The sequence below is a fragment of the Crocuta crocuta genome, unplaced genomic scaffold (genome assembly GCF_008692635.1).
Source record: "Crocuta crocuta isolate KB4526 unplaced genomic scaffold, BGI_CrCroc_1.0 scaffold225, whole genome shotgun sequence".
NCBI classification, from domain to species: Eukaryota; Metazoa; Chordata; class Mammalia; order Carnivora; family Hyaenidae; genus Crocuta; species Crocuta crocuta.
The window spans coordinates 1,210,840-1,233,245 of NW_027530408.1; the positions used below are offsets into that span (position 1 = coordinate 1,210,840).

The following is a 22,406-nucleotide window of genomic DNA, read 5'->3' on the forward strand; positions in this document are numbered from 1 at the left end:
CCTTTTTTTTTTTTTTTTTTTTTTTTTTTTTAAGTTTTCTCATCCTTCCCCTCCCAGCGACGGGGTTTCCTGGGGGAAGTAAATAAGGCACTGCCTCCAGGTAACACCACCCTCCTCCCTGCCCCCAGACCTCCTGCACTGTTTGCGGAAATCTCCCACCCTGGGTGGCCTTGGTTGAGCCAAAGCTTGAGGCTAAGGTCCTGGTAGTGGGAGCTGGGAGAAGAGAAGACTGCCTTTAGAAAGCGGAAGGCAGAAGGCCGGAGGGGGCAGAAGAATGGGCTCTTTGAGTCCTGGGCCTCTTGGGCAAGGCTGCCTGCTGGCTCCAGTGTTTGACCTGTACTTGGGAGGGGGCTTCAGCTTGCCCTGGAGGAGAGTGGCTTCTTGGATGGTGTTCTTTTGGTGGTTGGGGAGGACTGTGGACTGGGTCGTTTTTCCGCAAAATTCTTTCACCTCCAGAGAGCCAGTGGGCTGTTATTTACCTGAGCACCAAGCGGTGAGACGACTGGTTTTTTTAAGTGGGTCTGTTGGTTCGTACACAGACCACTGTATCCTTATTAGTTTGACCGCGAATCCTGGGAGTTATGCTCATTATTTATATAACACCAGACAGTGTTTGTAGTCAGACGTAATGATCATTGCTTTTACAGGTTGTACGTTTTGTGCCATACTTAGAAGTTCTCCCTAACCCCATGACTATAAAAATAACCACCTGTGTTTTCTTGTATTGCCATACCCCACGTCCCATCAATGAGTTGAAGTAAAAAAAAACAAAAACAAATACTCCAAATCCCACCACTCAAATAGTCATCACTACTATTAAATGAATACTATTCTGGGTAATCCTCCAGGCATATTCATGGATACAAGCAGATAGAAATAATAATCTTGTAAAAAAATATTTAAAGTTTCCCTGAGTATAACAGAAGAAAAAGAAACTAGCAAAATTAAAGGAATTATTAAGCTTTAAAGAAATAGGTTTTTTGCCAAGAGATTATATCATAAAGGAGGTTTAAAAAAAACTTTGTGAGTCATATCTATAATTACCCACTTTATTTTTATATTTTTTTAATGTTTTATTTATTTTTGAGAGAGCATGAGCAGGGGAGGGGCAGAGAGAGAGACAGATTCCAAAGTGGGCTCTGTGCTGACAGCAGAGAGCCCGATGCAGGGCCCGAACTCACAGACTGAGATCATGACCCGAGTCAAAGTCAGCCACTCAAGCGACTGAGCCACCCAGGTGCCCTTCTAATTACCCATTTTATTTTATTTTATTTATTTATTTATTTAATTTTTATTTATTTCTAGGAGAGAGAGAGAGAGACAGCGTGAGCAGGGGAGGGTCAGAGAGAGAGGGAGTCACAGACTCTGAAACAGGCTCCAGGCTCTGAGCTGGCAGTCAGCACAGAGCCCGACGTGGGGCTCGAACCCACGAACCGCGAGATCATGACCTAAGCGAAAGTTGGACGCTTAACCGACTAAGCCACCCAGGCGCCCCTAATTACCCATTTTAAACAGTATTTATTGACTCTGCTATGAAAGATGAAAACATTAGTATTTTCACTTTTTTTTTTTTAAGTTTGTTTATCTTGAGAGCAAGAGTGGGGCAGAGAGGGAGAGAGAGAATCTGCTTGGGATTCTGTCTCGATCTCTCTCCTTCTCTCCCTTACTTGTGCTGACTCTCTTTCTCTCTCTTTCCCAAAATAAATAAATAAACTTAAAAAAAAAAGAGTTGGTCACTTACCCTATCGAGCCACCCAGTACCCCACTCATCTTGTTTTTTTTTTTTAATGTTTTATTTATTTATGAGAGAGAGAGAGACCGCGTGAGCAGGGGATGGTCAGGGAGAGAGGGAGACACAGAATCTGAAGCAGGCTCCAGGCTCTGAGCTGTCAGCACAGAGCCCGATGCGGGGCTCGAACCCACGAACCGTGAGATCATGACCTGAGCCAAAGTTAAGAGCCAGAGGCTTAGCTGACTGAGCCACACAGGTACCCCTCATCTTTTGGTTGTATTAATTATTAGTAGTAAATTTGTCCATTTCTATAACATTTAGATTCTGTCCTGTAGCCATAATCCCCGTGGTTTTTGTTGTTGTTTGTTGTTTTTAGAGGGAGAATGTTTTGAGTGGGGGAGGGGCAGAGAGAAAGGGAAAGAGAGTCCCAAGCAGGCCTTGATCTTTGAACACAGAGCTGGACTCAGGGCCAATCTCACGAACCATGAGATCATGACCTGAGCTAAAGTCAAGAGTCAGACGCTCAACCTTTATTTCTTGTTTACCGTCAGTGCATTACCATGGTTTCTGCATTCCTGTGATCTTTATTTTTATTTCTCTGCTAATTAGCTAATTTCATTCTCTGGTTTTTTTCACTCTGGGAAGGACACTGTAGCCTCTGACATCTTTCATGCTTGAAAATTTCTACCTGTTGTCCTTACAGATTTGTGTGACATCTTGGCTGGGAACAATGTCTGTGGGTTTCTCCCTTTCTCTCTTGATGTAAACATTGTTGCATTTTCTTCTGATACTGAAGGTTGCTCTGGGGAAGATGAGGGCTGTCTGAATTTTATCCCACTTAAGAGAAGTTTTATATGTATCAATTAAAAAAAATTTTTTTTGGAATGTTTGTTTATTTTTGAGAGAGAGAGAGAGAGAGGCAGTGCAGGTGGAGGAGGGGCAGAGAGAGAGGGAGACACAGAATCCAAAGCAGGCTCCAGGCTCTGAGCTAGCTGTCAGCACAGAGCCTGACGCGGGGCTCGAACCCATAGACCATAAGATCATGACCACTCAACTGACTGAGCCACCCAGGCGCCCCAATATATGTATCAATTTTTGTAGTAAAATATTTTTGGGAAAAATTTTTCTTTGAGATGCCTGAAAATGTCTTTTTTTTTTTTTTAGTTTATTTGTTTATTTTGAGAGTGAGAGCGCAGAAGGGGCAGAGGGAGAGAACAGATCCTCAAGCATTCTCCAGGCTGTTAGCGCAGAATCTGACAGGAGCTCAAACTCACAACCCATGACCTGAACCAAAACCAAGAGTCAGATGCTTCGGACCTAGCCACCCAGTCTCCCTGAAGATGTCTTTTCTAAGTTTGGCATTCTGCATCAGACTTTTAAGTGTTTTTTGTTGTTGTTGTTGTTGTTGTTGTTTTTAAAGTAATCTCTACACCCTGTGTAGGGCTTGAACTCACACACAGAAACCAAGAGTCACGTGCTCCACCAACTGAGCCAGCCAGGTACTCCTCATTGTTTTTTTTTTTTTTTTTTTGCCATNGGCTGTGCAGAAGCTTTTAATCCTCATTGCTTTTTTAATTCATTTTTTATTTTGAGAGAGAGAGAGAATACAAGCAAGAGAGGGGCAGAGAGGGAGACACAGAATCCGAAACAGGCTCCAGGCTCTGAGCTATCAGCACAGAGCCTAATGCGTGTCTCAAACTCACAGACCTTGAGATCATGACCTGAGCTGAAGTCAAACGCTTAACTGACTGAGCCACCCACATGCCCCTACTTTTTTTTTTCTTTTGAGAGAGAGGGCAAATGGGAGAGAAGAGTAGAGAGAGAGGCAGAGAGAGAATCCTAAGCAGGTCTCACAGGATCAGCGAAGAGCCCAATCCAATATGGGGCTGAATCCCACAAACCGTGAAATCATGACGTGAGCCAAAATCAAGAGTTGGGCACTCAGTTGACTTGATCCACCCTCATTACTTGTTTTAATCTGTCTTTTCCTTCTACATTCACTGTGGTTATTTCAGACATTCTTTTGTCAGTATTTCTATTTTAGATTATTGGCAGAATTCTGTTCTCTGTTCATGATAAACTATTTATTGGTTCTTTAGTGATTTTTTTTTAAGTAAGCCTGCCTCCCTTTTGATCTCATGTTATTTTATAATTTCTTTGAGCTCTGATTTTATTGCATTAATGTTCTAATTAAGTATTCTGCAGTGTGAAGCGGTTGTGAGGAATTGCTTTCTCTGGAGTTAATGTTTTACTTTGGGTTGACATCTTTGTCTTTTTTTTTTAATGTTTATTTTTGAGAGAGAGACAGAGACAGAGTGTGAGCAGAGAAGGAGTAGAGAGACAGGGAGACAGAGAATCTGAAGCAGGTTCCAGACCTGCTATTAGCTATTAGCTATTAGCACAGAGCCTGATGCGGGTCTCAAACCTGTGAACCGTGAGATCATGACCTGAACAGAAGTCAAACACTTAACTGACTGAGCCACCCAGGCGCCCCTTGACATCTTTGTCTTTTGCATGGTTCACCTGCTGTTCCCATTGTGCTGTTGGGCTATGTCGGCTCTAAAATAAGACTTTCTTCCCCCACCCCACCCACCCCCCATGGCAATGACAGCAGTGGTGAGCGCTGGGTATTCCTAACCTGTTCTCTGTGGCCTGTAGGGAGTGTGGAGAGGCGATGTGGTGGTGGAGATGGTTCTGGCCCAGACTCTGGGTTTGGGTAGCAGCCCTGTGGTGTGGCTCAACCCACGTATCCAGGAGGCGCATTCCACTTATGTTGGAGGGGGAGGAATACTCACTGGGAATTGGATCATGTCCCTGTTCAGTATGTGGCCTTAGGGCCCTGGTTTCCCTTCTAGGAGAGTCTCATTGTTCTCGTTCTAGTGTCACCTCTTTGTTTCCCAGCAACTTCTCCCACTACTCCTTAACTGAAGAGGAAAAAGAATTGGCAGCTGATTGCCTCTGCAGGTTTGGGGGAGGCCAGTGAGAATTCCGGCTCCTCTGTCCCTGCTGTGGCTGTGAAGGCCGGACCAGCCCTCGGAGACAAGCCATGGAGGGTGCCCCCTGCGTTTCTTAACTTGCCTCTGGTTTTGAAGTTACTCAGTGTCCATCTCTGTGTTTGGTTGCTGTTGGTATCTTTTTTTTTTTCCTGAATTTTTACTAAAAAAAATTTTTTTTTAATCTTAGAGAAAGAGTGCATGCAAATGGGAGAGAGGGACAGAGAGAGGTAGAGAGACTCTCAAGCAGGCTCCACACTGAGCACGGTGTTGGACATGGGACTCCACCCCATGACCCTGGGATCATGACCTGAAGTGAAATCAAGAAGACAACTGACTGAGCTACCCAGGCGCCCCTTTGTACTCAAATGTCAATGATCAGGGGAAGGAAAGTTGTGATACCATTTCATTTCTCCATCTTAACTCAGAAGTTTTTATTTTCATTTAATGTTTTGACATACTTTATATTGATACTCAAAACTCTGCAGGTTTATTTTCCTCTTTCTGAACTGAGGAAACATCTAGTGAGCTCCACGCGTTGCTTGGAGTTGCTGCAAACTGGCCTTCTCACACCAGCTCCAGTGTCCCTCTGTTGCCAAAGCCGGAAGTATACTTCTTTGGTACTTGGACCAATGAAGACTGACCGTCGGGGGTGGGGGGTGGAGGGGAATGGGTTGATTCCTCAAGACCTCCCCTTCTTCCCCTCCCCCTGACTTTGTCTTTTGTCTGCAAGTGTCAGGGTTATGCACATCTCTCCCAGTGGAGGCTCAGGAATGTTGCCCCCTTGATTCACCTGGACCCATCTGCAATAGTTAACCATTAGTGGGGAGCGTCCACTGGGTCACCGCCTTAGAATGGGGTGGGGGGTGGAGACTGGAGAAAGACCGATCTATTTGAAGGTGTTCTACAGAAGTGAACTGTTGACCGGGGAAGATCCCTCGGCGGGGCAGGGAATGGCCTTATAGCCAGTTGGGACATTGGGCCTGGAGCCTTGAATGTACTGAGGTCACAGTCTCTCAGAGAGTCCTTGCTGTCTGTCCCCAAGAGGAACATAAGAGAGCTAGACACCTCTTTTGACATCCTTTGTATTTTAGGTGGGGGAGAAGACAGTTGAGGGGAAAGCTTAGGGTGATTCACTAAGGCCAGGCAGTAAAGGGTTCTGGGGAGCTATCATTTCTATCCTCACAGCTTCCCCTTCCCCCCAGCCACACCTCCCCTCACAACCCTCAAACCCCCATGGTTGGTGTCTTTCTTTCTGTCTTTCTTTTCTATAGAAAATCAACCTTTTCTCAATTTTAAGTAAAGAGCTCTGTAAAAACCCAGCTGAGATTGCCCTTCCTCTGATTGCTACCCTTCAACCTATAGCTAAGACCTCAGCGTAAGAATTCTAGATTTGGGTGCCTGGGTGGCTCAATCGGTTGAGCATCCGACTTCAGCTCAGGTCATGATCTCGCGGTTCATGAGTTAGAGCCCCACGTCGGGCTCTGTGCTGACAGCTCTGAGCCTGGAGCCTGTCTTTGGATTCTGTGTCTCCCTCTCTCTCTGGCCCTCCCCTGATCACGCTGTCTCTCTCCCTCTCTCTAGAAACATTAAAAAAAGAAGTTCTAGCTTTGTAATTTGCTGTGCTTCCACATTGCCCATGCCTTGAGGGGGGCACAGAATAGGCCCAAGTAGGTGGGTTTACAGACAACATCTGTCACCCAATTCCTGTGGCTCATCAGTGGCCTCAGAAACAGTTGTTCCTTACTCATGTTTGTCTCTGGAGCATTCAGTCTCCCATGTTTCATTCCGCAGCCCAGAGGCTGAAAGACTGAGAACAGAGGGCTCTCTTGCCAGCCAGCGGTCAAGGAAGGGAGTAGATGTTTGGAGACCTGGCACTCCCAGGCCCATTGGGTCCCGATGGTCAACCTCCGCACCAAGCATCATCATCAGTCGCTGCTTCATTGCTCTAGCCAGAAGTAAATGTTTTTGCTCCTAGCAAAAGGTGGGCATAGATAACCAGCAGCATATTGAGTAAGGCAGTTAAACTATGTCCACCAGACAGAAGTGCCATTTTTAGGATGAGGTACTTCTGGACCCAGTGAAGTGATGGCAGGCAGGTGGAATTCTGATTCAGGAGCCTCCGAGATGGTAAGGAAACCTGAAGTTTCACAGAGGATCTGAGAGCAAGCATCTCTTGCTGACTTTCTCTTAGGATTTTTATTTCCCTCTACGAGGATTGGGTCTGGCGCCTTGGAGGCAGACCTAAAGGCACTAAAATAATTTACTTCTTTGAACCCATGCCAAGTGAACAAAGGAGTGGAGAGACTCCAACTTCTTTAGTGGGAGAGCCTGGTCCTCTGAGCCAAGAGCACATTTGAGCCTTTGTCTCTTTCCAGCTTGTTTTCATGCCCTGCCCTGCTTGCTCTTCTTACTACTCCTGGAAGGTGTCCTTGAGGGCAGCTGGCTTGGCTCCCTGGGAGGACTGTGGGGGTCCACCCAGGGGCCCTCCCATTCCCACAGCCTTAATAGATCCAGGCTTCCTTCCGCAGCTGGGCCCACACCATGAAGACCCCTGCCCAGCTTCACCCTCCAGCCTCATCAAGACCTGTATGGGTTCTCTTCCTCTCTCCTTTGTTTCCTCCAGAGAATCTTCTATAAACTTTTTTTTCTAAGAATAACTTGTAGCTAAAGAAAAAAAAAATCTCCATTGGAGCAGAAAGCTCCCCTTCCATGTCTGCCAAAAAGCCAGGATCACTTGGATTTGGAGTGTCTTTAGCAACTCCAAAATCCCTTGGACCAGGACTTCTGAATTGCCCTCCTAGTTGTTTTTAGACTCTCTGGGGGAGAGGGGGGAGGAGGTGGGTCATGTCTTGAGTGTCAGGTCAGGCAGGAGGTTTTGCCCGTGCATTTCAGGAGGCTCTCCCCGCCACCCCGAAGGCTGTGGGGTTAGCAGGGAATGGATAGTTTTTGCAAATGCTTACTTTGACATGAATGCCCAGCCAGGCAAAGAAGCTACTTAAGTTATGTGGGCTGTTTCACACTTGAAGCAATTTTGTGTTTGTGTGTTCTGAATGTTTTAAAGTTGCTACAGATAAATTTGAGAAATACTGCTAAAGTGGGGACCATTGTTTTGTTGAAGTGGTTGTAACACAGGCTGGCCTCTAACATGTACCTGCGGGGTCCCTCTCACAGGTCTTCAGTGCATGTTATGCCTGGACTTGGGGTTCTTGTTGGCACTCATAGAAATTGAGAAGAGCTAGTGTCTGCCTGGCTCAGTCGGTAGCGCACACGACTCTTGATCTCTGGGTTGTAAGGTCGAGCTCCACGTTGGATGCAGAGATTACTTAATTAAATAAGTAAATAAATAAAATTTGGAAGAGCTGCCTAGAGACCTACAGGGTTTTCCGGACCTTCAAGGGGACCCAGGGTGTATATTTTATGTCTGCATACAGCGGGGAAGTGGCGCAGAGTGCACTGACTTTCCCGTCATTCAGACTGGTTTCAGTTCATGAAAAATTTAATCTACTTGACTTGTTGACTATGGCTCTTGTTTCCTAATCTCTGAAACCGGGTTTCCGCATCTATTAGGTGAAGATAAGTATCCCAGCTTCTCTTCAAGGAATCCGTGACTGTCAGGTGCTTAGCAGTGTTGGTTCTGGTGATACCGAGTGCTGACCTCATCATCTCTTTGCTGTCCTTTGCTAAATCTGCTCGGCCCTCCTCTCCTTCACTCTGATAGTACAACACTTGCCTCAGACAGATTCCAATGTGGCCAGGTAGAGGACAGTTTTCTTGGTACAGCAGATTTTAGCCATTTCAGCCTAAGATCCCACCTGCTGACTGTAATTTAACTTCTGGTTCTCAGTGTAGATTTGAGAGTTGTTAGTCTTAAAGTAACACATTGCACACTGCCATTTATGCTGAAGGCTAATCCATCTCTTTGTATGACTTAAAGTACATTCCATTGAAGAGGGATATTTTTCTGTCTCCAGATTCTGTGCATGCTCCACCTGTGGCGGCTAAAGCCTGAAATGTCGCCTGGTATATTTGTTGGGGAGACCTGTGGGAAATGTGTGCTACAGGGCTAGAGTAAAGTTAGCCACAGAGATATTCCCGATAATTCCATTAACAGCTCATATCTGGGCTGGGAGGGAGTCAAAGTGGAGGAACTCTGCTAATTATAATCAAATCACATTTGATTGAGTGCTTTCTGTAGGTCAGGCACTTGGTGACTTGCTGTAGCTCATGTCATTAAATTTTCACAGTAGCCCAGAGAAGTGTGTACCCATTTTATAGATGAGAAAACAGGTAGAGAGAGCCTAAGTAACTTGCCCAAGGTCACATATCTGGCCAGCAGTGGTACAGAAATTTAAGCCAGGTCGCCCTGACACTAAAGGCCAGGGTAAGCTGCATCACTACTCTTTTTAATTTTTATTTAAGTAATCTCTATACCCAATGTGGGCTCGAGCTCACAACCCTGAGATCAAGAGATCACTCCGCTGACTGAGCCAGCCAGGCACCCCTGTATCACTACTGTGACTCTAGAATGTTTAGATATCTTGCCCAAGATCGCAACCCTTGTAAATGGCAGAACCAGGATGCACACCAAACAAGCCTGCTTTTAACCACCCTGCTCTAGCTCCTCTGTCACAAGCAAAGGTCCTGAGGTGGAGTGATCCAGTGAGAAGAATGCCAGGGCCCTGGGAGCCTGGGAGTTGTGGAAACACCTGTAGTGATGAAGTTCCTGGGTCTGATTAAATAGGAGGCTCGTTTTCCCCACCTGGTATTTGTTTATTCACTAATTAAATTATAACTATATGGAGGAAATGATTAACGAAAGAAAATGTTTCCCTGACCTTCTCACTTCCTACTTTTGTTACATAATTGTTCTGCTTCTTTGCTTAACATGACACTCAGGGTTTTCATTTTTATAGCTGCATACTATTCAATGAAATGGATATAATTTGCAGGACCATAATTTTCTGCCTACAGCCTTTTTATTTTTGGATTGCTTCTGTTAGTATAAATTCCAAAGGTAAACTTAATAATTCAAAGGATTTAAGAAATGCTTTTGTTATCATATAACTTCAAGAGTCTCATGATTTATATAGCCACCAGCAGTATCTTACTCTTTTGTTTAACCTAACATTCAGGTTTGTCTTTTTTTCATCTGTTTTGCTGTTTTAATAAGCAGCAATATAACACTATCCGTCTTTTAAATTTGTATTATTTTTTAATGAACAGTAGTTGACCTATAATATATTAGTTTCAGGTATGGAACATATTGATTCGATATGTATATGCATTACACAGTGCTCACCAGGATAAGTGCAGTCACCATCTGTCAGTATACAGTTATTACAAAGTTATTGACTGTGTTCCCCAAGCTGTACTTTTCATCCCTGTGTCTTACTTATTTTATAGCTGGAAGTTTGTACCTCTTCATCCCCTTCACCTGTTTTGCCCATCCCCTGCCCCCTTAAGTTTCTATACTTAACAAACGAGAGTGTCTCGGTATTTTTTCATGTTTGTTCTCTAATTTAGGCAGTATAGAAATAAACCTTTGTCATGTTTGATGGTGTATTTATTCCCCTGGTCTATTTTTTCCCCCTCTTTTAGTTGTAGGGGTTTTTTTTTTTTTTTTTTTTTTTTTGATGCTTATTTTTGAGAAAGAGAGAGAATGAGTGGGGGACGGGCAGAGAGAGAGAGGATCCTAAGTGAGCTCAGTGCTGACAGCAGAGACCTCCATTTGTGGCTCAGACTCATGAATCTTAAGATCATGACCTGAGCCAAAGTCGGATGCTTAGCCAACTGAGCCACCCAGGCGCCCTGTTTTTTAATAAATTTTTTTAACGTTTTTTATTCATTTTTGAGAGACAGAGACAGAGCCGGAGTGGGGGAAGGGCAGAGAGAGAGAGAGGAGACACAGAATCCAAAGCAGGCTCCAGGCTCTGAGCTGTCAGCACAGAGCCCCGTTCAGGGCTTGAACTCACAAACTGTAAGATCATGATCTGAGCCAAAGTCAGATGTTTAACCAACTGAGCCACCCAGGCACCCCTGGTTTTTTTGTTTGTTTAAGGTAACTTTTTATTTTGGAGAAATTTCCAATGTACAAAAGTAGAATAGTATAGGGGCTTCTGACTGGCTCAGTTGGTAGAGCATGCAGCTCTTAATCTCGGGGTTATGAGTTCAAGCCCCACGTTGGGCATAGAGCCTACTTTGAAAAAAAAAAAGTAGAATAGTATAATAAATTCCCATTCACCTAATTGAGCCATTTCATGAGTTATTAACTCATGCCTGATGACTGGTTGTGTCTCATCTATGTTCCCAAGGCAAATACCCCCTCCTTTGTTATTTTGAAGCAAATTCCAGATATTGTTTAATCCACGATTATTTCTGAATCTCTAAAAGATAACTTTTTAAGCATAATCATGTAGTGTTTTAACTTTTTAAGTTTAGTAAAACCTTTTGAATTTGTCCTTTTATTATTTTTTTATTCTATGTTTTGAAAAGAAGTGTTTTTATCAACAGCTTGGCAGAGGCATTAGGGAAGGGTAAAAGGTTAGATGGGGAGAGAAGGCTGTCCAGAGTGAGGCTGCCACGTCTGGTGGGGAAGCCAGAGGAAAGGGTCGGTTTCTGGAGCCTCTCACTCACCTGCTTTTCCTTCTTACAGGCTTCTCTGCCAGCATGCAGCTGCTACCCCCAGCCTTCCCTCACTGCTTCCTGCTGACCCTGCTCAGTTTATGGAGTACTGCTCTTCCTGAAGCTCACGCTGTGTCCACGGGGACGCCAGCCATCAGTGCAGCCTCTTTCCTGCAGGACCTCCTGCGTCGATACGGGGAGGGGGACAGCCTTACCCTGCAGGAGCTGAAGGCCCTGCTCAACCACCTAGATGTGGGCGTGGGCCGGGACAATATCACCCAGCCTTTGCAGGGACAGAGGAACCTCTCGACGGTAAGGCGCTCTCTCGGCTTTGCTGAGTACTGTCTGCCCTCTTAGGGTCACAGTTCTGTTAGGCATGGGGAGCCCAAGTGGCTTGGGGCGGGCAAGCCTTGATGGCAGAGCAGAGGGACCAACTCTCCCTCCCCCTGCTGTCTGGGTCAGTGAGTCTGAGTCCCCCAACAGCGCCTCCTGTCCTCCCAAGTGGCTGTTTTGAAGTCCTTACGGGAGGGAGCTGTCAGTGGGGGTTCTTGGCCCTCCACAAGCTTCCTCGCAGCTGCACTGGGATCACCTGGAGCCGTTGGCAAGCCGGAGCTCCCTGACAGCTAGCGCTTCTCATGGGGCTTACAGCGTACAAGACCCTTTGCCCACAGTCCCAGACGAGCCTCGCACTACCTCGGGTGCACGTGGAAAGTCTTCACTGTTTAGAAGGCAATCCTGAGGGTCCCACGTGAGGCCTGGAGAGCTCAGGACAGAGATCCAGGTCCTTTGGCTCTGGATTCTTTGTTCTTTCTTCCATATCATCTTTGCTAATCCTAGTCTGAGGCTATTTGTGGCAGCCAAATGTAAGTCAGCCAGCAGTGTCTTTATATATCTGCTTTGTTCCCTGTGCTGTGAGAAAGAGAAAAATGAGTCATGTTGAAGAGTTTGCTGTCACGACGGGGAGCTTAACCAACTGAGAACAGAGTCATCTGATAATAGAATGAAGTGTTAAGTCCTGTGGGCTGGACAGTCTTCATAGGGTTCAGAAATGAGAGAGGGAGGGGAGGGAATCGAGGGAGGGGAGGGAATCGAGTACGAGAGGAATCGAGGGAGCTTCACGGGCTAGGCATCCAGGGGCTTCAGCCCAAAGGAGAGCAGTTTGGAGAGGGCACGCAGCCAGGGGGCCAGGCAGCCGGGACGCGGAACCACAGGCTTGGTAATGTCTGAGTCGAGGAGAAGGCTGCCCTGACAGGCTGTTGCACACCGACCCTACAGGCCCCTTGGCACAGCAGCAGTAGCTCTGGGGTCACCGCAGTCCAGCCCTCAGCTTTGTAGGCCCAGGAGCTCTCACTTGTCACCACACCCAGAGGGCTGTTAGAGACGAATCCATGTAAAACCACCTCAGATAAAGACTGATGTGCAAGTGTATAAAGTATAATTAGAAGTTAAACTGCAGTGTTTTCACAGGAACGGCATGTGAGAATACTAACCTAACGCCTCCCAAGGCGACTGAGCGTTCCTGTTCTCTGGCCAGCCCGTACTTGCTCCAGGGTACACTGAACCTTTAGATTTTCTTTCCTTCCTCCCCTAATCTCTGCCAGCACATTCTTCAGGCTGGAAGCAACACCACGTATAGGGTCTTGGGGGGTGATGTTCCTCTTTAGATGCCAGTGCTTACTAACAGCTCTGGAGAAGTATCTGGAATCTGCATTTTAATAGAATAGGTCCTCAGGCTATTGTGATGTGCAGCCAGATTTGGTATCTGAATGAAGCCGTATCTTCAGGTATTCTAGTAGAATCCTGTTTTTTCTACAAACCACACCCTGGTCACAAAGATTGGAATTCAACTGCAATTCCCAGACCTTCTGGGCAGCCCTGTATGAATGGGTGTGTGAAGGTGTATGACTTTCACTGCATGGCTGATCTCTGAGATTACTTATCAGTTTTTCAAGTTTAGGGACTACCTGGCTCGAATTCCTAGACATTATTCCAAGACTCCCCACAATTTGGACGGGTTGCGTCTTCATTTTGTCTTCTTGGAAGGCTGAGTTGGTTGCTACAAGGGGTGAGGTGTGACTTTGGGTTCTGAGAGGCTTCCTGCTTCTCCCGCTTTGTCTCAGTGCTTTAGTTCCGGAGACCTCTTTGCGGCCCACAACTTCAGCACCCAGTCACGGATTGGAAAGAGTGAGTTCCAGGAGTTCTGCCCTACCATCCTCCAGCAGCTGGATTCCCGAGCCTGCTCCTCCGAGAACCAGGAGAACGAGGAGAATGAGCAGACAGAAGAGGGGAAGCCAAGCGCAATTGAAGGTGAGCTGGGACAGGAAGGTAGATGCCTGGGCCATGCTCATGTTCACGCAGACCCCTGGGCCGATGGATGGTGCCGTTCGTGGAAGTTCCTGCCAGTGACCAGCTCATCACCACTAGGGGAGTGAATCGGACTCATGACTGCACTGACCCTTCTGCACTCCCAAGACTGCTCCAGCATGTTGTCAGCCCGGGTGGCCCGGCTGGTGAATGCTCAGTGTTGGGCTTTTGGACCAGTCTGGGGTTTTTTTGGCTATTTTTTTTCATTTGTGTTTTTATTAAGCTACAAGGGACGAATGGCCTTGGGTTTTTTTGTTTTTGTTTTTGTTCTTGTTTTCGGTGCCCCCCAGCCCACTTCATCCTTTCCCCCACCCTGCCCAGTACCTCGGCTCCAGGGCTCCAGCCGCAGTGGACTCACCATGGCGTGTGAATGTCTGTGACTCCCGCGGACCTGGGTTGCCCTTCTGAAACCCTGTCGCACTGATGTGCGCTGCCCACCCCTTGGTACCCAGCATATGCTGCTTTCGTTGTTTCCTGCTATCATCATTTCACTCCTATGTTTTTTTTTTTTTTTAAACTTTCCTGTTTTCACTTGCCTCTCCATGTAAAAGGTAAGCTCTTTTTGATAGTGACTTTGCTGGGTTGTTTTTAGGCTTTTCCACAACACCCAGCAAGAGATGGACTCAACCGCTAACGTACTGATGGGCTGGTGCCCTCTGTCTGCCCTGATGGTAGCTGAATTGAGAACGGGCCGCCCCAGGCAGCGAGAGCACCCCCCACCCTCAGTAATGGAGGCCCCCGTCTGTTCTTGTTCCTCCACAGTGTGGGGCTTTGGCTTCCTCAGTGTCTCACTGATTAACCTGGCCTCTCTCCTGGGAGTCCTCGTCCTGCCGTGCACGGAGAAAGCATTTTTCAGCCGTGTGCTCACTTACTTCATCGCCCTGTCCATTGGAACGCTGCTCTCTAACGCGCTCTTCCAGCTCATCCCAGAGGTGCAGTAGAACAGAAACTTGCGCGTCCTCTTTCCCTGGGGGCCCAGCAGCTGCGCCCCCTACTTGACAGCCCTGCCCCCACCCTGTGTTCCGAGGCTCCTGACAACTGCCACCTGGAACATTCACTTCTCCCTCATATCAGGGGACACAAATGACTTCTGACTGTGGACCTCAAGGGACTTCTCTCCCTCCCAGGGCACCCAGGTTGGCCTGTGGCCTCTTCAGGTGATGTCAGATGCAAGGCTCCCCGCATGTGCCCTCCCTGTTACAGAGGGCTCAGCCTCCCCCAGTCCCTGCCTCCCACTGCCCCGTTTGTGGTGCTCAGGAGGAACACTGCAGCTGGTGGTCACTGTCCAAGCCCTGGTACCCTGTCCTTGCTTTAAGTAGAGGCTCTGGCAGTACTCAGGTGTGACCACCAAGAGAGCATCTGTCTGGGATGAGGTGGAAGGAAAAGAAGTTACCACCCAGTCAATAGAAGTGGCCTGAAAAGCAAGGGATCCTTTCCCCACTCCCAAGTAGGCCATAATTCATAGTATAGAGAACCAAACAGAACAAAAACTATTTAATGAAAACAAATGAAATTAAAATTCCAAGATAAAGAAAGTGGTGCTCAGGGCTTCATACCTTGCATCTTGACTTTTTCCTGGGATAGGACTGACTTCCTGGTGCCCTTACTTGACTATTTTGAAATATTTGTTAATTTTCCTTTTTAATTGTGACCACTGAGGAGCTAAAAAAAAAAAAATAATAATAATAAAACCCAAGATGATAGTCTGCCCCCTTTGTCAGCTCAGGCGGGGCTGTGCGCATGCAGTAGGGGTGACTGTGTGGGGACCCCCTTCGGGATTGGTGGCAGCTGCCTTTCCTAAAGAGCCTGTGTCAGTAGCTGCCCAGCCTTTGCCAATCAAAAGACTCTTACCAGAATAGATGCCAGATGGAAACCCCAGGCCTTGCCTATTCCAAGTGAGAGAAGAAATCTGGTTTAAGAGTCACCATCTCCACATTATCTCAAAATTCCACATGAATCTAACAAGCATTTCCTAGGGGAGGCCTCATCTTGGGCTTTTTTTTTTTTTTTCAGCTCCAGAAATTGAATTTATTAATTTTTTTAAAGATTCAAAATGAAATGCCTTATTGCCTATTAAATGGAAATACAGTAATTGTACATACTCCGCCTCTGGGGCTCCCAGGGGAGTGCCTCATCCTGGCTCAGTTTTGTCCTACCTGGAGTGTGTGACACTGGGGAATGATAGAGGAAATATTTTTTGTGACAAGGTGATCTTGGAACTCTGTCCTCCATGCTGGAGCTCTCTCAGAGCCAAAACAAACTTAAGGCAAACAAACCTGAGAAGTTAAGAAACTGAGGTGTACGGGCGTTGGGTTTTGCCGGTTCTCCCTCCATGTGCCCTGCACATCTGACTCGGTTGTATCTCACACAGACCAGACCAAGTCCAGGGGGAAGCATATGTGCCTGTATAATACAGGCCGGATGTGAAAAGCAAACATGGCAGCGCAGTGAGCTCTCTTTGTCTCCTTGATCTTGTTTCCTATGGAAGAGAGCCCTGAGTCCAAAGTCTGCCATGGGCAGCCCGTGGATAGGTCTGAGCACACCTCAGCTGTGTGGGGAGGCAGCGCCCCGCCCTTCAGCCGCGGCAGCTGCCAGGTGCACCTCCAGGTGTCACTCCGGCCACCCAAGGCGGCAGCTGGCGCAGGAGCCACGGGGTTCCAAGGCCACCTTGAATTCCTCCTCATTTCTTCTGAACTGATTGAAGGAAATTTCATCAGACTTGAATCACTAACAAATTTTCTATTTCTCTCTCCCTCCCTACCTGTCTCTCTGATTTTTCCTTTTTTGTTTCCCTGTTAATATCCACCAAAACCTTCCTCGTTGCCTCCCCGTCCTTTCCACCCCATGTTTCCCCTAAATGGTGGTCGCTGTGATATGGGGCGTGTGCCCTTCTCCCTTTCCTGGGTGGGGCTGGCTCTCCCCCAACGGCAGTGTGGGGATATGGTCTCCTCTGTGTGACCGTCATCTCCCTCTGCTCCCTCATGGGGGCCAGCGTGGTGCCCTTCATGAAGAAGACATTTTACAAGAGGCTGCTGCTCTACTTCATAGCTCTGGCGATTGGAACCCTCTACTCCAACGCCCTCTTCCAGCTCATCCCCGAGGTATGGCAAGTCAGGGCCTCCACACAGGAGCATGCTGGTCGGTCTCCGGGGGGGGACCGTGGGGCACAGTTGGAGCACCCCTCACTTCTACACAAGGCATCGGAAGGAAGTCCCTTCCTTTTGGAAAGTGAAGCTGAGATTGAGTCATGAGTTAGGAGGCAGCAGAGCATAGGTTGGAATCCCAGCTCTACCCTTGACAAGTTCTGTGTCCTTTGGCAAGTCACTGAACTTCTGTGCTTCTGTTTCCTCATATGTAAAATGGAGGAAAAGATAGGACTGACCCCACGCTGGTGTTGTGAGGGCTACATGAGTTAATATTTGTAAAGCTCCTGGTGCCTCATACGTGCTCTCTGACTGCTGGGTGAAAAGTAGTGCAGTTAGATGACTTGACGGCTCCCTGTTTGGGGCTGCCGGCACACACAGAGAAAAACCGACAGAATCCCTAGATCTCAATAAAAGGATCGGTTCTCCGCAGTAGGTTGTTTGGGGACAAAGGTAATCTAAATAAAATGGCCTGGTTTCACATACATGGGTGGCACCTTTGCCCCTTTGCCTGAGTTAGTGAGAACATCTTCACAGAACAGGAGGAGCTTAGTCTTTGTAACGTTTGGCAGGCAGCCTTGGAGAAGATTCATCTGATCTGGTGTAATCTCTGCAGTAGACTCGCTAATGAGAGTATGCAGGAGGCGTCTCCTCATGGGTGGTCTGACAGGCCTGGGCCGAGCCAGGGTTGAAGCCCAGAGACGATGCCACGTTCTGATAGCACCTTATGTTTTCCAAGATGTGGGTTTGTGTTTTCTTAGTTGATTTCTTAGATCAGCTGATGTCTAGAAAAATAGTGTTTTACCCATTTAATTGAGAACAAGAGCATGTATCCTGTAGGCCAGGTTTTAGACGTGCTAAAGCCATGCATTTGTGCTCTGCCATCCCTCGTGGCTTTCTGTGGAGAATTGTTCATTGACAGTTTTCACTCCACTCTTCCTTCAGATGATTTGCCTCTTCTGGAAATGTAACCTGTGTATGTCATTTCTACTCTAGAACTTGACCTTTATGTCTCTTAGAAAACTACACAAGCGAGTGGAGATGCATTTTGTCCCTTTAAAACAGAAAGGGAAAACCTCTTTTAAGCAGCCCAGAGTTCCTAGTACTTATGGTCACTTTTCACTTTAATCTTTGACCTTTTCACAAGAAGGCTGGTTTATTTGAGAAGCTCACTTCTTGTCAGAAAATGGAGGGAGCAAGTCACTGGGCAGCTTCCCAAGGCCCCACCACTGAGAATGGGCTTCACCTGATTCCTACTCCAGTCCTTTTCCCGATGGATTCTTTTTTGTCCCCCTTAATAAGTGAAGCTTCCAGAAATAACCCAAAACAAAAACCCCCAAATTGACATGTGCAGTGACATAGTCTGCTTTCTTGGCTTTGTGGTCACTGGGAGGTCTGCGGTCAGGAAGATGCCGCAATTTACTATTTAACTGGGGAATGGATTTCCCATTTTAGAAAGTATAATTACACCATCGCTCTTTGTGTTTATAGGCAGATCAACCAGGGACATTAGATAAGGATGGAAATAAACACAAGTGTCTCCTTAAGTATGGAATTTGCAGGCAGGTTCTGCCCTTGTAGCAAAGGAAAAATGAAGACAGAGTCCTAATTAAAAGCAGAAAACCATATCCAAGGCTGTTCTTCTTGGGAGTAAAATTCTAAAGGGGGCCTATCTTTTGCATCAGAAAATAAGCTAAAGTGAACCTAATAGGCTCTGGTAATATGGCATGAAGGAAAGTCAAGGGTTCGATTTTGCCGGAAGGGCATGAAGGGGTAGGTGGCAGAGCTATTGCAATTAGTATATCTCTTTCCTTTCCTAGAATCAAGGAAGTGGCTAAGATATGGGGGGGTGGGGGACCCATGGAGATTTTATTTTCTTAAACTCCTTTTGTTTTCCTGGGTCCACAGGCTTTTGGTTTCAACCCTCTGGAAGATTATTATGTCTCCAAGTCTGCAGTGGTGTTTGGGGGCTTTTATCTTTTCTTTTTCACAGAGAAGATCTTGAAGATGCTTCTTAAGCAGAAAAATGAGGTGAGGCCTAATTGTTGGTAAAGGCAATGCTTGTAAGGAAAGCAACCATCAAAGAAATGAATATGTGTCTTGGTAGTGGCGTCACCGATACAGTGAGCTTACCTGGTGTTCCCCCAGTCCCCCAGTAGTGGATTACAAATGACAGACCTCAGGAGTCGATCTCCCATCGATCGAACCCAGATCTGGCCCATGTGCCTTTTGCTAGGCAGCAATTTATCCCCTTGTTTTATTCTAGATTATCTTTTTAATATACCTTTTATACTTTAGGAGATGAAAGAGTGGCTTGGTATATAGTCATTGTGTAGGAAGTACCACCACAGAGAACAGAGGAACAATTATTGCCAGTTAGTTCCAAAAAGGTATCTTCGGTGCCTGGCATGCAGTGATCAGTTGCCAAATGGAATAACATTTTCCAGTGCAAAAGAGGAGCTCTAAACCTCGTGAGCAGGGCCACCCCACTGGACCATGTGATGGCCCTGAGGTCACTGTTTAAATTTCTGTCCTACAGCAAGCCCTTACATTCACCTTAGTTCAGCTTTCTGTGACAGCTTTCCCTTGGTGTCTGTGTGTATTGTCTGCTTATGTTTTGTCTGATGGTGGAATGAGGTCTTCCCAGTGCTGGGAGTATCAACCAGAATGAGTGTTCAAGAAGCTTTGTGGTTTTGGTGAGTGTCATGCTGACCCCTCTCCGTGGTTCCTCCAGCAGCATGGACACAGCCATTATACCTCTGAGACCCTTCCTTCCAAGAAGGACCAGGAGGAGGGGGTGACTGAGAAGCTGCAGAACGGGGATCTGGACCATATGATTCCTCAGCACTGCAGCAGTGAGCTGGATGGAAAGGCCCCCATGATGGATGAGAAGGTCATTGTGGGCTCGCTCTCTGTCCAGGTCAGTGGGCCATCTGCTGTTGGCCTTTAACCAGTAATGGCCTTGATGATTCGGGCCTACCTTGAAGGGCCCATCATCCGTCCTTTGACCTGGGGGCCGTTGTTATGGGCTTTGTTGTAGGACCTGCAGGCTTCCCAGAGTGCCTGTTACTGGCTGAAAGGTGTCCGCTACTCTGATATTGGCACTCTGGCCTGGATGATCACCCTGAGCGACGGCCTCCACAATTTCATCGACGGCCTGGCCATCGGTGCCTCCTTCACTGTGTCTGTGTTCCAAGGCATCAGTACCTCAGTGGCCATCCTCTGCGAGGAGTTCCCACACGAGCTAGGTAAGTGCCTGCAGTGTCACCATCCCCTGCAAGCACCTTGATGTGTCCCATTCCCCTGCCCCCGACTTCAGACTGCTTTTTGTAGCTACTTAACACATTCTCTGTGCTATGTGAAATCTCACCAGTAATTCTTAGTATTGAATTAATGATGGAAAGTTGATCATTGAAAATGATGAAGATTTTTATTGGGATGTTTGTTTCCCTTCCCAGCCCATGTCCTGTGGTTATTTCCTCACCTCTATAATGGGGTTAATAATACCCACCTCATAGATTTTTCATTTATATTTGAGAGAGAGAGAGAGTGAGCGAGCATGAGCAAGGGAGGGACAGAGAGAGGGGGAGACACAGAATCCAAAGCAGGCCCCAGGCTCTGATCTATCAACACAGCCTGATGTGGGGCTTGAACTCAGGAACCATGATATCATGACCTGAGCCAAAGTGGGACGCTTAACCAACTGAGCCACCCCGGCACCCCTCATCTTACTAATCTTTCAAAGGCTGAGATGTCTGTTAGAGGTATCGCGGGTGGAAGAAGTAGAGGAGCCTGGGGTTAGGAGGGTTAGTTTTAGCAGAGCAAGAGTATAAAAGGCCTAGACTTTGGAGACTCAAGAGACTCAAGGTCAAGTCCTGCCTTTGCCAATTCACTGGCTTGTGACTTTGAGTAAATTACTTAACTTCTCTCAGTCTCCATTTTGTTTCCTAAAAATACCATTCAGTGTAGTTGTGAGGAAAAATCTTCTGTTTCACTGTCAGTCAAAAGAGCAATTGCTAGTGACTGCTAGTTGGTTAGCTATGTTGAAAACTCTGTGCATTATTTTCAAGCCTCTAGGCTGAAAGTAGGCAGCTAGTTTTGCAGATGGAGACCACTCCTAGAGGCGAAGAGGTGAAGAGGAGGGGTGCCTTAGACGTGTCCCTGTGCTCTCATGTCTGAGGCGGTCTTGATTTTCACCCAGATGTTATGCATATTTCAAGCAGTCTGTCCCCACTGTGCTGTCTGTCCATGACCTGGTATAACTCTTCCATACCTGCTCCCTCTTGTTACCCTGCTTTAGGAGACTTTGTCATCCTGCTAAATGCTGGGATGAGTATCCAGCAAGCCCTCTTCTTCAACTTCCTTTCTGCCTGCTGCTGTTACGTGGGTCTGGCCTTTGGCATCCTGGCTGGCAGCCACTTCTCTGCAAACTGGATCTTTGCACTGGCTGGAGGAATGTTCTTGTATATTGCTCTGGCTGATATGGTAAGTCTCCCATAGTTCATGCCATGAAGGCAGAATTGCAGTAGGTTATTCATTAGAGAGGAGGCAGCTAAGGGGATGTGAGTTAGTTTGTTAGTAATAATAGCTTTATTGAGGAATCCTTCATATACCATACCGTCCACCTATTTAAGGTGTATAGTTCAATGCTTTTTAAGAGGACATTAGATTTTATTTATTTTTCTAAGTGAAGCAAATATTTTATTTAAATCAGTTGTCAAATCACAGTTTACCCAAATGAACATAATATAACATTGTCCTTAAAAGAGTGGGCACAAATATGGCACAGACACAATCCAGTATCTATCAAAATACCATTTGTAAAAAGCCTGACTTACCTCATGCCATGTGTGAATGTGGTCCAGCATATAAGAGAGAATAAAAACTTAAAGTAGTCAGTTGTTTTCTTTTTTTTTTTTAATGTTTTATTTATTTTTGAGAGAGAGAGACAGTGTGAGCAGGGGAGGGTCAGAGAAAGAGGGAGACCCAGAATCTGAAGACATGCTCCAGGCTCTGAGCTGTCAGCACAGAGCTCAACGTGGGGCTCGAACCCACAAACTGTGAGATCATGACGTGAGCCGAAGTCGGACACTCACCTGACCTTGCCACCCAGGTGCCCCTAGTCAGTTGTTTTCTTGAAAAGATGAAAAACATTTCATTACTTTGCCTCAGGATTTAAGCGTACTCATTTAGAGGACATTAGATTTTAAAGGACAAAAAAACTTATTAGCATATGTTATTATCGAAGATGATTGAACCCAACCCCACAGGCCTTAATGAGTATTGCCAGTATCAGCGGTGCCTGAAAGCATGCATTATATTGTACCCACTAACGTTTGGTGTAGCCCTTTAAGTGGCTTTGAGGTGGCTAAGGAAATACCCGATTAGTTACATCTTTTGTATAATGAGGTTGATTTCTTGTTTGTTGGCATGACCTATTCTTTGGCATGTTTGCATGAATTATTTTCCATATCCTTCGAAAATAATACTTTTGCTGCAGTGCTAAGAGTGCTCACCACCATGACCCATCCTCACTCCCTGGAAGCATTT

At 46.5% G+C, this 22,406-nt stretch overlaps 1 protein-coding gene across 2 annotated transcripts in view; it reads left to right on the forward strand.

The window, feature by feature from the left end:
- SLC39A14 (solute carrier family 39 member 14) overlaps nucleotides 1-22,406 on the forward strand; it is a 45,072-nt gene that overhangs the window by 21,139 nt on the left and 1,527 nt on the right. Inside the window, exons 2-8 of one of the 2 annotated variants that reach the window (XM_077766607.1) lie at nucleotides 11,381-11,661; nucleotides 13,470-13,656; nucleotides 14,476-14,645; nucleotides 18,765-18,887; nucleotides 19,591-19,776; nucleotides 19,897-20,104; nucleotides 21,157-21,341. In XM_077766607.1, the coding sequence (XP_077622733.1) occupies nucleotides 11,395-11,661; nucleotides 13,470-13,656; nucleotides 14,476-14,645; nucleotides 18,765-18,887; nucleotides 19,591-19,776; nucleotides 19,897-20,104; nucleotides 21,157-21,341 (1,326 nt within the window). In that variant the 5' untranslated portion in view covers nucleotides 11,381-11,394. Of the gene's footprint in view, nucleotides 1-11,380; nucleotides 11,662-13,469; nucleotides 13,657-14,475; nucleotides 14,646-16,644; nucleotides 16,815-18,764; nucleotides 18,888-19,590; nucleotides 19,777-19,896; nucleotides 20,105-21,156; nucleotides 21,342-22,406 lie in introns of both variants that reach the window. The other variant, XM_077766606.1, reaches the window with a different exon arrangement.